At 41.5% G+C, this 12,275-nt stretch overlaps 1 protein-coding gene across 10 annotated transcripts in view; it reads left to right on the forward strand.

Moving 5' to 3' along the window:
- tfeb (transcription factor EB) overlaps positions 1-12,275 on the forward strand; it is a 30,715-nt gene that overhangs the window by 6,599 nt on the left and 11,841 nt on the right. For 2 of the 10 annotated variants that reach the window (XM_056398606.1, XM_056398596.1), the window contains exons 1-4: positions 2,287-3,066; positions 5,061-5,104; positions 10,667-10,771; positions 11,210-11,383. In XM_056398606.1, coding sequence (XP_056254581.1) covers positions 2,955-3,066; positions 5,061-5,104; positions 10,667-10,771; positions 11,210-11,383 — 435 coding nt within the window. In that variant the 5' untranslated portion in view covers positions 2,287-2,954. Of the gene's footprint in view, positions 1-2,285; positions 3,067-5,060; positions 5,152-10,666; positions 10,772-11,209; positions 11,384-12,275 lie in introns of those variants that run through there. The other 8 variants (XM_056398628.1, XM_056398659.1, XM_056398589.1 and 5 more) reach the window with 7 other exon arrangements.

Below are 12,275 nucleotides of genomic sequence, written 5' to 3' on the forward strand. Positions count from 1 at the left end.
AAAGTAGAGGATAGATAATGTGTGTAAAATTATGTGCATTATGTTTATATTTCCATTTGACATGAACTGGCATCTTTTGCTCAATTATCCCATTCACTGTCAGCGGCATTATATAGCTTTGTATATTATACTGTATCTCACACAAACAAAATATGAGAAAAACAAAACATTTCATGTGCAAATCCATGGTTAAATGGTTAAATAGCAAACGTATCGTTTGCAACCCTAACAATAACTTGTCTGGTGTAGTGACAGCACTGTTTGTCCTACTTAACAGAGAGATAGCCTAAGGTTAACATAGCTGGGTCAGTCATCATTCACATATCAACACAGTCGTTTGACACTTTCTATAGAGCTACAATGATGGTCTATTTATGTAATATTTGTTTGCAGCCCTCTCGCAACCATGGTGACGGATGGAGTAAATGATGGGAAACTTGCCCACTGGACAAGTAGAAAGGGTCTTGGGTGGTGTGTGTGTGTGCGTACGTGCGTGCGTGCGTGCGTGCGTGTTTGCTTGCCTGTGTGTGCGTGCATGTGTGTGTGCGTGCATGTGTGTGTGCGTGCATGTGTGTGTGTGTGCATGTGAGTGTTTTGGTCCAGCCTCCCCCATAGGCCATTGTCAAAAGAGTACAAGACTGTCTTGGTCAATGATTTGCCCTCCTACACATACGCCTCATGATTGGCCAGACTTGACAGGAACACAGCTTTCCTAGCCAATAAGCTGAGGGCCTGGAAGGGTCCTGCCCCTGGACCAAAATAACCCAGTAAATAAACTGCGGGCACTATGAGAACTGGAGCGGGCCCTCTGGTGAATGCTTTGTGTACAAACAAGGGATGCTTGTCAGTTGGGTACTGCTGAACCATGCTAGCTTGTGTTATCCTCTGTAGTGATAGGCACAACTAGCTGAGTGGCACCTTGATACCAATGTTTGTTTTTCTGCATTCGCAGATATAGGATGGAGGGGCATTTAGGAGAACACGGATGGAGGGGTATCTATTGTTTTATCATAGGGATGGAAGAATGAGGCCTGAGACAAAGTTTTATTAACATGACAATACTCCACTTCCCAGTACCCAGTATCAATCGAACACGCTGCTGCACATAATGGAAATTCTGCATGTTTGCTGTGTACATATTGTTATTTGTGACAACCCGAGGCAGATGCAGATTGATTAGCTGATTGATTTTAAAGCTGGTCACTCTATATCCTAGTTCAATGAGTTGAGCTTACAGTGAAATCTAACAAGGCGGGATTGTGTCAGTGATAGGTACAGTTTTTTGGCCCAGAAACAGTATAAGCCAGAGTCCTGCCACCTCATAGGTATGACAGACAAAACATAAACATCACTGATTGCTTACTTTAAAAAGTTTTATCCTCTAAAAAATGTATCATATTAACCCAAGAAAACAAACATCCTTATTTTGGACCCGTCCATGTCTGAAGTGAAAGCATTTTTCTATTATACATGATTTCTCCACTAGGAGGCTCCTTTTAAAGGTCCTGTCGGTCTGTAGTCCTCATCATACCTCCTGTTGTTTCTGTAGTTGGTTGTCTGTCTGTTGTTGGAGAGATGTGCTCTGTGTTATGTATTTTTGTGTCTGTTTGAGACACTAATACATAATAATAACTAATACATATTACATACATACATACAACATTAGTGCACAAGCATGGAGGAGAGGAGAGGGAGGATTCATAATGTGACTACTGTCTCTTGTACACAAATCTTATAGCACTTTTTTTCAGAGGAAGTTTTATTTTAATCTGAACTCACCGGCCTGTCACAGGGCTTGTGCAGAACAGCCAGTCACTGGGAAGTAAACGGCTCCCCTTCAGTTGAAGAGTATGGAACTGACAGCTCAGGATTTTCATCAGTGAGCGTTAAAAGTATATATAATGCAACCAGATGGAACGAAAACCCTTGGATAACCTGCATACAGGTGTGAGCATTCATGTGTGGTTACAGCCCTGGATTCACAACATTTCACTGAATGATGTGCTGACAGCAATATAACGCTATTCTATATTGTTTTAATAGTAAAAGTTACAAAACTGTTTGTGTTTTCTCACTCTGTGCTGTAACATCTCAAATGTTTTAAAATAATCTATTTTTTAATTGGAAGACTTGTTTTCGGCGTCAGTTATTAGATATCTGCTATGATTCAGCACTCTGTGGCTGGTTCACCTAGATATTTTTTAAATTGCATCTTTTTTTTTGTAGAATTCCTACACCCTTTAACTCATCTCATAACAATGCAGTTACTGGGACTTTCAGTAAATGATAAGAAAACTATTTTATTATTGTGGGATGTGCCTTTTCATTATGATGAGGCATAATGAGTGTGTGACAACTAACAAAACAAAACTAACTTACAAATAAAAAAGAAAAAAAATGAATGGACACAGATGATCTATGACAATGAATATGGTGAATATTTCTGTCCTCAGGACTGCGCTTACAGGCTTGTTAAGTTTTATCCATATAAGCACTCAGATTTGTGTGTGCATTGGCAGTGAGGGTGTCAGGATGATAGTCTGTGGGACTGTAATTAAAGAAGTAAATATGCTGATTCACTGCCCTGACCGACAAAATAAGGAATTGCCTCCAGGGTTTGTGTGTGTTAATGCAAGTACATTTGTTGGTGGTACTGTATGCAAATGCTGTGCACTGCTTTAAGGAAGGAGGCTGGACTGAAGGAGGAGTTCACCATTAGAGAGAAAGAGAGAGGGAGAAGAGTTTACTGGACACAGGGCTCTCCTTGTTGTTGCCCCAGACCACGGCATTCAGGCTAATTTAAGGGAAGAGGAGGAGGAGGAGGAGGAGGAATAGGAAGCTGAGCTGGTAGTTTGAGCGAGGCAGGAAGGTGGTGACTAATAGTCAATGTCACTCAGCTTACTGTAAATCAGCTGGTGGAGGGAGGAGTAGCAGCACAACCAGTGAACCGGTATATGTATGCAGTAGCTGCTCCGTCTCTATCAGAGAGAGTGTGCATTAACACGTGGAGGAGCAGATATCTCTTGGATACACTATGTTGTCTTTGGGATAGTTGGAGAGTTGCTGGTAAGAAAAAGTTCATACATACTGTCCTTTATGCATCAGTATCAGTGTCTCTCACTGTCTGGCTTGGACACTTGTCAGTCTGAGCTTCATTCATGCTGATTTGCTGTTGAACCAGAGATCAAACTTTAAAATGTCTGATTGTATTTTGTGTGAAGTGTTTTTAGTGTCATGCAGTAAATAGATGCAGTTGCGGCAAAACAAGCATGGGTTAAATTGCTGTCAACAGTAAAGTGATTTATACGTATTTTTACAGTTTGACCTTTCAAATATAGAAATTGGATCTAGAGTCGTTACTGCACTGTTTAGCAATGCATGATTGGTTATGTGCAGCTAAGTGGCGGCACAGAGATGGTACTGATTGTGTGGCAGTCTGGTGGGGAGACAATGAAAGTTGCTACATGAATTACAACAGTTTGTTTGTATGCCAAATGGAACCAAAATAGTAAACTGTGGTCAGAGTGTGGAGAGATCTCTTGAGTTCGGACGCCTTCTGTGCCACACATGCACCATCACATGTTGACTAGACACGTATCTCAAGATCTGATCATGAATATCTCTATGCGCATGTGTTTGTGTCGATACATGTTCTGTGTATGACTTGTGTGTGTACTATATGGTCTTGTATATGTCTAACCAGATTGGTTAGACTGGGATTAGCATTTGCTTTATTTTTTTGTTTTTCTTCAAGCATTTTTCAAGCATTGTTCAATGTTAAATGGCTGTCAATATCAAAACAAGTGAATATTTACGCCTAAAGGCCGCCTCAGTCCTGGAGGCTGTGGTATGACAAACAGCTTTTGTTCTTTCCCTGGGTTGCCTGCAGAGGAAGTTGCTTCACCCTTGACAAAACTAGGAGTTGTGAAAACTGATAGAAGGGAAGGGGAAGTGATGCATTGTGGTAGTTATTGATGATGTGGGTCTATTGTCTTTCCTCTATCTCAGTGTGTTTACTGTGATTAGCTATGGCTTAAAGTGTGTTTGTGCTGATAACCTGTTGTTGTCCTTTCCTCAGTGCAGTAGTTTTACATCACAATCTTCTCTATGATCTGTGAAGCTGTGACCTGAGGAAAGCAAGGCTGAGTGCACGACTCACTCTGAACAAGGGTCCCTCTTGGACAGCTATAAATAGACTGTGTGTAGAAGGTGACAGGCATTGTGATTCATGCATAGTGTTGATGAGTTGCGGTGATTCATTCAGATGACCTTCACAAAGTTGGTTACTGAGCAGAAATGCTCAATGATAGAAATTTATGTCAAAGGATTCCTAGAGACATTATGAAGTCTCTAATGTAACAACACTGACTGTTTGTTGTCATGCATCCAACCTTTGACCTCAACCATGATAAAAATGTGTAACAAAAGGAAGAGGATGCAGCGTTTTGAATATTCTACTTGTGCACAACTCAGTCTTTGTGTTCCAGAAACTCTTTTGGAGATCACACTTGAACTTCTACTCATTTGAAAAACAGAGCTGTTAAAACAAATAAAACAAGATCTGAGAGTGCCAAAACCCCTGACAGCAAACTTGTCACCATATTATAAGAAAAAGCCGCATCAATTTACTGTATGAGAACACAGAGCGAAAAGAATCAAATGAGAGGTGCCTCATACGATAGAATGACAGAGATGAACCGTGAAGCAGTGGAGAATATCCTCTCTCAGTGCATCTAACCATGGTCTGTTGCTTCCCTTACTTCCGCCGTGGAAATTCTTCTGTTTTATAAGTTCTTCAGTGCGTGTTGCACACCTGCTGCTTCCCCCTGTTGAACAGTCCACTGCTCCTCCGATGCTTTTCCACAGCTACCACAGCAATATATTTTATGTTGCAGCTGTTCATTCCATCTGTCAGTTTTTGCAGTTTTACATTTTGTAACCATCTTTTTGTCTTTGTTTCTTTCTTTGTTTTTGTCTGTCTGTGTTTGTTGTTTTCCTTTTGTCTTTGAACCTTCATCGCATTTCTTCATCCCACTCTGCTACATGACCTGCCCATGCAGATTGCCATCCACTTTCTCCAGCCTCCGGACATGTAGTCAGCAGCGTAAGCAGAGCGTATTCCTCTTTGTGAACTCTTTTCCTCTAAAACAGGTAATTGTACATGTGTCGATATGGCTGTCTGTATGCATTTATGTGTTTTTGTGTATATGCTGCTGGTGAAGATCCACCCATTCAGTGATTGTGGAGCTACTTTGCATTAACACAGTAGGCAATCCTGACTTACATAGAGTTTGGAAGATTATTTGTAGGTCCTTAAAGTGACCTCATCCACTCTGGTGTGCATACACACCCCCCGTCTCCTGTAACTAAATCCATAGTATCTGTTGTAATAAGTACAGATGTGAGGTGGTAACAGAAAAGTTTTTATATCTAAAGCAGCAATCGACTCAACAGGATACCAGTCCTGAGCGTTTGAACATGATCTGACTATCTGTTCGTCTGCCAGTCTGTCTGTCTGCATGTCCATGCAGAAGAGTTCGGCGTGTTCTGTCACTAAGGGATACAGCTGTTTGTGAGTGTGTGAGACCAAAGAGGAAGGGCTAAGGACCCCATACTTGCCATGCCAGCCCTGACACATAATCCTACCAACCTTACCCGTTGAGTGTATGTGCTGGCTGTGGTTTAGGAATATTGATACTGTAGGTCTGTATACATGTTCTGAAAGAGTCTACTCTAAAGCCAACAGACGCTGTAGAGCAGTAATACACATGCAAACTTACCCTTTATGTGCATGGCCCCTTCTCACCCCCACCTGCCCACAAACATGCACACACAAACACACACAAACACACACATACACGCACGCACACACACACACACACACACACACACACACACACACACACACACACACACACACACACACACACATATGCATATAAACAAAAAAAAAAAACACACCATTGCTCAGGGGAACAGGGTGTTCCTGAAAAGGAGAACAGAGAGCAGGGGGGGGTTATTTTAGTCATTAGAGCAGGCAGACAGATAGCTTAATGCGGAAAGGGTGTGTGTTTGTGCAACTGCGCATGTTTCTGTGAAGTGATGGAAAGGCTGGTGAAGTGCACAGTGCAGTGTCACATTTGGAGACTTTTTCATATACACAGGGTGTTGAACGAGATGTTTAATAGTTTGAAACTTTTACCAAGAATGACTTACACCTGCATCTCCTGCTCTGCTTCTAATGTTTTTGTGTAACAGGTTAAACTCACTTTGTGTTGTCCTCAGGCATTTGCATGACCTTGAGGGATTTCTCTCTACCCTTACTCTTTACAAAACCGCCTTGATCTTGATACAGGAATAAAAAAATCTTTTTGATTTTGCATTTGCCCCATAGCCTGTTGAAACTATGGCTGGAAATTGTCTTTGAATTTTATTATGCAGCTGTGCGTATGAATGCACACATGCATTTTTGTTAGAGGCCTCATGTGTCTCTGCGTGTATGTGCACACATTTAACTGTTGGCTGCCAAAAAGGCCTCCCTTGGCATTGCAGAGTCACTTCTAAAAATACATACCCTACAAATTAACACCATGTCCCTGAGCACAGGTGCCATGGCCCCACACTGCCCCCAAGTGTGTATGTACTTGTGTGTGTGTTCATGTGTACTGATGTGTATGTGCCACACTTTGCACATGTATGTATAGGAAGGAACTAAAGCTGTCATCACATTGTGCACAGCATGTTTAATGTATTTTACAGTACACTTTGCACACCCCTGTGTACTGTATGCATATTGCTGGCACGTATGATTGTGACTAATCTGTGGCAGAATCCAGAGTTGCCCTCTGACCCAGGCTTCCTCCGCTCTGCATCCTCCCACTGACTGTCAGTGTTTGAAGTGAAGGAGCTGTGACATCACAGCATTGGACACACAATGGTTCGCTGTGTGCTGCTACTGCGTCACAGATGCCTGCTTACCCCAGTGGATGCAAGGCAATGGGAAGGCCCGTGTGGGAGATCATGCTGCCTGGTAGCAGTGTGTCACCATATGATATCAGGAAGTGATATCTTGTCAGTCTGTGTGCATTTGTTATAGCACATATTATGTATCATGGCTTAGTCACACCTAGAGGCTATATGATACATACACACATACGTAGTGTTATGTAAACATTGCAGTCACCACATGTAGAGTCATGAGCAGTTTCCTTTTGCAGAGTTTGGGGCTTTAAAAGAGCATTAGAAATAGAAATTGGGCAACAAATTGCATGCAGTCTTTATTTGCATACATTAAACCTCTTTATCACTTTTTGAGTACCCAAAAATAGAAAGTAATCTGCCAAATTGGTCAAAATTGAGTCTCTCATAGTTTTGGAAGGATTTTAAAGATTATTTGCATACATTTTTACCCTTAACTGATGAATTTGGAATGTCTTTACCCATACATACCCATAAGTTGGAGAAGTGTTGTAACTTGAGTCTGTTTAGCATTTTAAGCTGGAAGTCAGTTGTTCAGGATAGTTAAATTAGCACTTTATGCCTTTGGGTTTAACATGTAAAGCTAAAGGAATTGCTTGGACCTGTGCCGTGGAACTTGATGTGGTTGGCTATACTCTATTTGGTGGAAGTCAAGTCAATGTTATTTTAATTTATATAGCCAAAATATATTGCCTCAAAGGACTTTACAATCTGTACAGCATGCAGGTCTATCCTTAGACTCTCAAAGCATAGCGCACACGTCCTTCTCTGGCCGGCATTCCTACCTTGCCGATTGACTTTGCAGATGTAATCACCCCATTTGTCAGACTCTATAAATACACTGCGCAGCATTCCACCACTGTGTGTGTATGTGTGCCCACACTTGTTTGTTTGTCTGTGTAAGTGTTAAGCACCTTGAAAGACACCGTTACTACTGCTACTACAGGAGGAGACATCCAAAGCTTCAGATGTTAGCAGCTGCTGTAGAAGTGGTTCCATCAGCATCAGTAGTTATGAGTGTTAGGAGAGCATGGAGTTGAGAGTATATTTTGTTTGCGGTTCGAGGATGCTAGTGTGGAGTCAGCCTTTCCTTGAGTCCAAGTTCTGGTACATGTTTGTGTTGGAATGTGTGTGTGTTTCAATGTGTATCTCTGCATGGGTGTGTGTTTTTCATGTGGGCCATCCAATGGGCACAAAGCGGGCAGTGTGTGCCCCCTCGGGTGCTGAAATGTACACTTCGGACAACAGGCGGCTTCAGTCCTTCTCAATAGGAGCTGCCCTTCTTATTGTACCTCACACACAATGAGCTTTTCTCTCTCTCTCTGTCTTTCTCTCTGTGTCTTTCTCTCTTTATGACCATATACAGACAGTGTTTCTGATGAGAGACTGGAGGAATCTGATTCTGACTGATGTGTCTGTCACTGCTTCTCTGTGTCTCATCTCACCACAAATCACAATCAGCAGAGACATTAGAATAGAGTGGAAACATGGCCCACAGTAGGTTAGGAGCCCAATCTCACCTTTTTGTAAGTCCAGACGAGTTTAGTCATGCAGGGAATAAACACAAGTCATTGCAGAAGGGGAACTATCACACACTCAGCGGGAGTCCCCACTGAGCATTTGCATGCATGTTTGTGACTGCTTTTACGTGAGAGAAGAGAGAGGATGAGATGTTGTGTAGGGGTTAAGGGGTTTTTCTCCACGGTCTTTTTGCTCACAAGATCACCCAAGAACAACAAGACCACATGACCTCTCCATCATCCACGAAGGCTTCCTCAATTTGCCACTTTATAGAGGAACAGAACTGGGGACAAGAGATTAATACTGCTTACATCATTCACCCCGGTGCCTGATTTTGACCAAGAGAGTAGATGGATGATGCCAGAGTGACATAGAGTATGTTCAAATGTTAGACTGGAGATGCTGCTGTTGCTGTACTTGTTTACACAATAGCGCCCTGGGTCAGTCATATTAAGTAGAACTAAATTTCATCCTGTATATCTGGTACTGTAACTTATGGATGGCCTCTTCATATTAAAAAAGATCATGACAAGGTTCAGGCACCTATAGCTGTAGGATTTGTTACTGTTTTAGTTTAGTAAAGCAGAGGTGGATTTAAAAGGACCATTCAAATATGAAAACAGATTCATGTGATGTGAATCTAATTTCTGGAATAGATCTTAAATCAACCTAATTTTTTACATGACTGCATAACACAGACACAAACAATTGATAAATAACTAGAGAGACATAATGACTTTTGTTTACTTTTTATGTTAACAGGTATCATCTGATATTACTTAATAACATGTTAGCATTAAAAAAAAAAAGTGTATTTTATTCAGGCAAAGTTCTTGGTGTGTAAAGACAGTATTGAACACATACATGTCAGAGGTTTGGCTCATTTTGATGTGTCACAACATTTTTATGAGCTACTAATAATTAGACAAGCCATATCGTCTGTTTTTAAAAAAATATATGTTTATGTACAAGGCAGACATCACGATTACACTGCACATCCTTTAAACAGCGTGATCTATTTTAGACACAGTTATTTGTAGCCTCGTGCAGACAGAAAGACACTGTGGCAGCGAATGCTCTAAGGCATACACACTTGGTAAATAGAATAAGCAGTCCGACAGTCTGTCTTTGAGCGGCTTGTAGAAAGTTGACGTGGTGCCTTTGATTCAGTAGCAGCTCTGAGTGCATGTGAGTGGAAAACAGGTGGCGAATCCAGCTTGCCCAGTGGTGCATCAAGATAGGTGTTTCAGGCATACCTGTAAGTGGAGTGGCACCAGAGTTGACAGGTGGGAACTGTTAGCCTAGCTCCAGCAAACTTCAAACAACTCCAAAGCTTTTTGATTTTGATTTTATACAGAATCTTGTGTATCTGAAAGGCATAAAAAGAAGACAAGTTATTGTGGTTTTAGGCGCCGGTTCTCAACAGTGGATTTACTTCTTGACCAACAGCAGCTGGGGGCAGCGACTGCTATAACCATTAACATATTCATTCAGGTATTTGTTTGTTCTTGATTCTCAGGGAATACAAAGTTGAGCTATTAATAAGCTGGTCTATGTTTCTTGAAATCACTTGGTTGGAGACCCTGCAATAGTTACTGTATTTAATGTGGGTTTCAGATCTTTTGATCAAACTTGTCATTATTATCTGACCATTGAATGAGTGGAGATATTGTCTAAAATACCTGTGGTGTCTTTTCATAATTATTATCTTGAATCGGGGGAAAGGGATGCCCAGACTACCATGAATTCCACTGTTAAACTAACACAAACAAAGACGATACATAAGACAAACTGAACGTAAATGTCACCCGACCACAAAGACCCAGCTAAGTAAACATGTAAAAAAGAAGTGTATCACAACATTGCATACTTCCTCTTCCCCTCTCACATCTCTCTCCTTATCACTAATGCATCCATTAGCAACTAAAGACTGAACCAGGCATTTGTATGAAGAGGTAGAAGTGTTTACACTGCATCCACTCTTGATATGTACTCTGCGTGTCTAGGAATTACTGCAGATCTGTGATGGAGAAGATAACTTTTTGCAGCAATGGGATCAAACTTTATCTTTCTTTATCTTTCTGCTTTCAACTTTTTTTATCCCCTTCGTTTTCTTCTTCCTCTTGCCTAACTCACTTTTCCCCCACCCTTTTCTTTTCCTCCACAGCTTCCTCTACCTCTCGGGCTGGACTGCGGTGCACTGACGTCGGCTCGCCCTCCCCTGCCCCCTCGCCCCCCAGCAATGGCCTCACGCATCGGGCTGCGGATGCAGGTACAACACAACTACCCTTCACCGTCCGACATACAGTACATGCAAGCCTTTTATTAGCTATTGACATCACAGTCTGTTTGTAGTGTAGGTGAGGAAGATATTCTGCTCAGTACATGTCAGTGTGTCATTTATTTGAAGGGCGTCTACATGCAGAAACAGTTTTTTTTTTTCACTGATAAATTTGGCCATGCTGTTTGACCCTTGCATATTTTGATATATGCACTGTACAGACTTTTCTTATAAATTGATTTTATATATGTATGTGAGTCACCAGTTGTTATTTGCTGTGACACTGCCGGCCCTTCATGTCCACTCTTAAAAAAGCAGTGGGACAGAGAAAAGCCAAAAGCTACATCACCCTCACAGTCAGTTTATAAGTCAGAATTCTTTAATGAGCATTGATGATTTAATAATAATCCTTTGTGTGTGTGTCTCCAGCTGATGCGAGACCAGCTGCAGCAAGAGGAGCAGCGTGAGCGGCAGCAGCAGCAACAGAATGCAGTCCTGCAGCCTTACATGCAGCATCGCATGGCCGGGCCACCTACACCCACTCCGGCCATTAGCACCCCGCAGCATTATCAAAGCATGCAGGTCCCTGTGGAGGTTCTTAAGGTCAGTAGGGATACAGCAGATGCTTTTTATTACTGATTATCTCTTTATTTTTGTTCTCAACTGATTTCTTATATGACCAATTGCTCAGCTGGCCAAAGAAATTTTGGAAAAAATGCCCATCACAATTCCACAGAGCCAGGGTGATGTCTTTAGTTGTTTTTGTTTGTCAATAAGTCAAAAATAATGAATTCACAGTGATATGAAAACGGAGAAAAGGAGCAAATGCTTAGTTTTAACCAGCAAATGTTTGTCATTTTTGTTTGTCAAAATGATGGTACAATTGTTTTTTTCCTGTTCATATACTGATCACTTAATTATGTTGTATATAAACATATGTATATGCTTATTATATTAATGTGTGAATGTACTGATTTTGCAATGCATGACCGATACATAATCTGTTGAGAGGGCAGTATTTTGTCAGGAAAAGAACAAAAACTTGAACAACTGGGGATTTGTGGTTTGATCCGTTATCCACTGAACACAGAATCTTTCTAGATACTCTAATTTTTTAGACTTGGATTGGACCACCATGCAGTCTGTGGGAATAAAATAATGAGTGTAATAGGGAAATCTTTGTGACTCACTTCAGGTCAAAATTCAACCCCGCTAAACAGATTTGAGCGAGGGGATTGATGGAAGAAAGAAAGATGTTGGTTAAAGGGGTGGGGGGTTCAAAAGGGGCTGCTGCACTTATGTTAATCCACTCACATGTTGCTGAGAAGGAGACAGGATAGGAGGGGAGCAGCAGAGACCTCACTGGACGTCACAGCCTCTCACACAGCAGCACTGCCACACATGAAAAAATCAGGGGACGAATTTGAAAAAGGCAAAGAGAGAAAAATGCAGTGGAGCAGCAAGCAGGTAGGGAGACAGAAGAGGGAGGAGGAGC

Source organism: Seriola aureovittata, chromosome 2, assembly GCF_021018895.1.
Source record: "Seriola aureovittata isolate HTS-2021-v1 ecotype China chromosome 2, ASM2101889v1, whole genome shotgun sequence".
NCBI lineage: Eukaryota > Metazoa > Chordata > Actinopteri > Carangiformes > Carangidae > Seriola > Seriola aureovittata.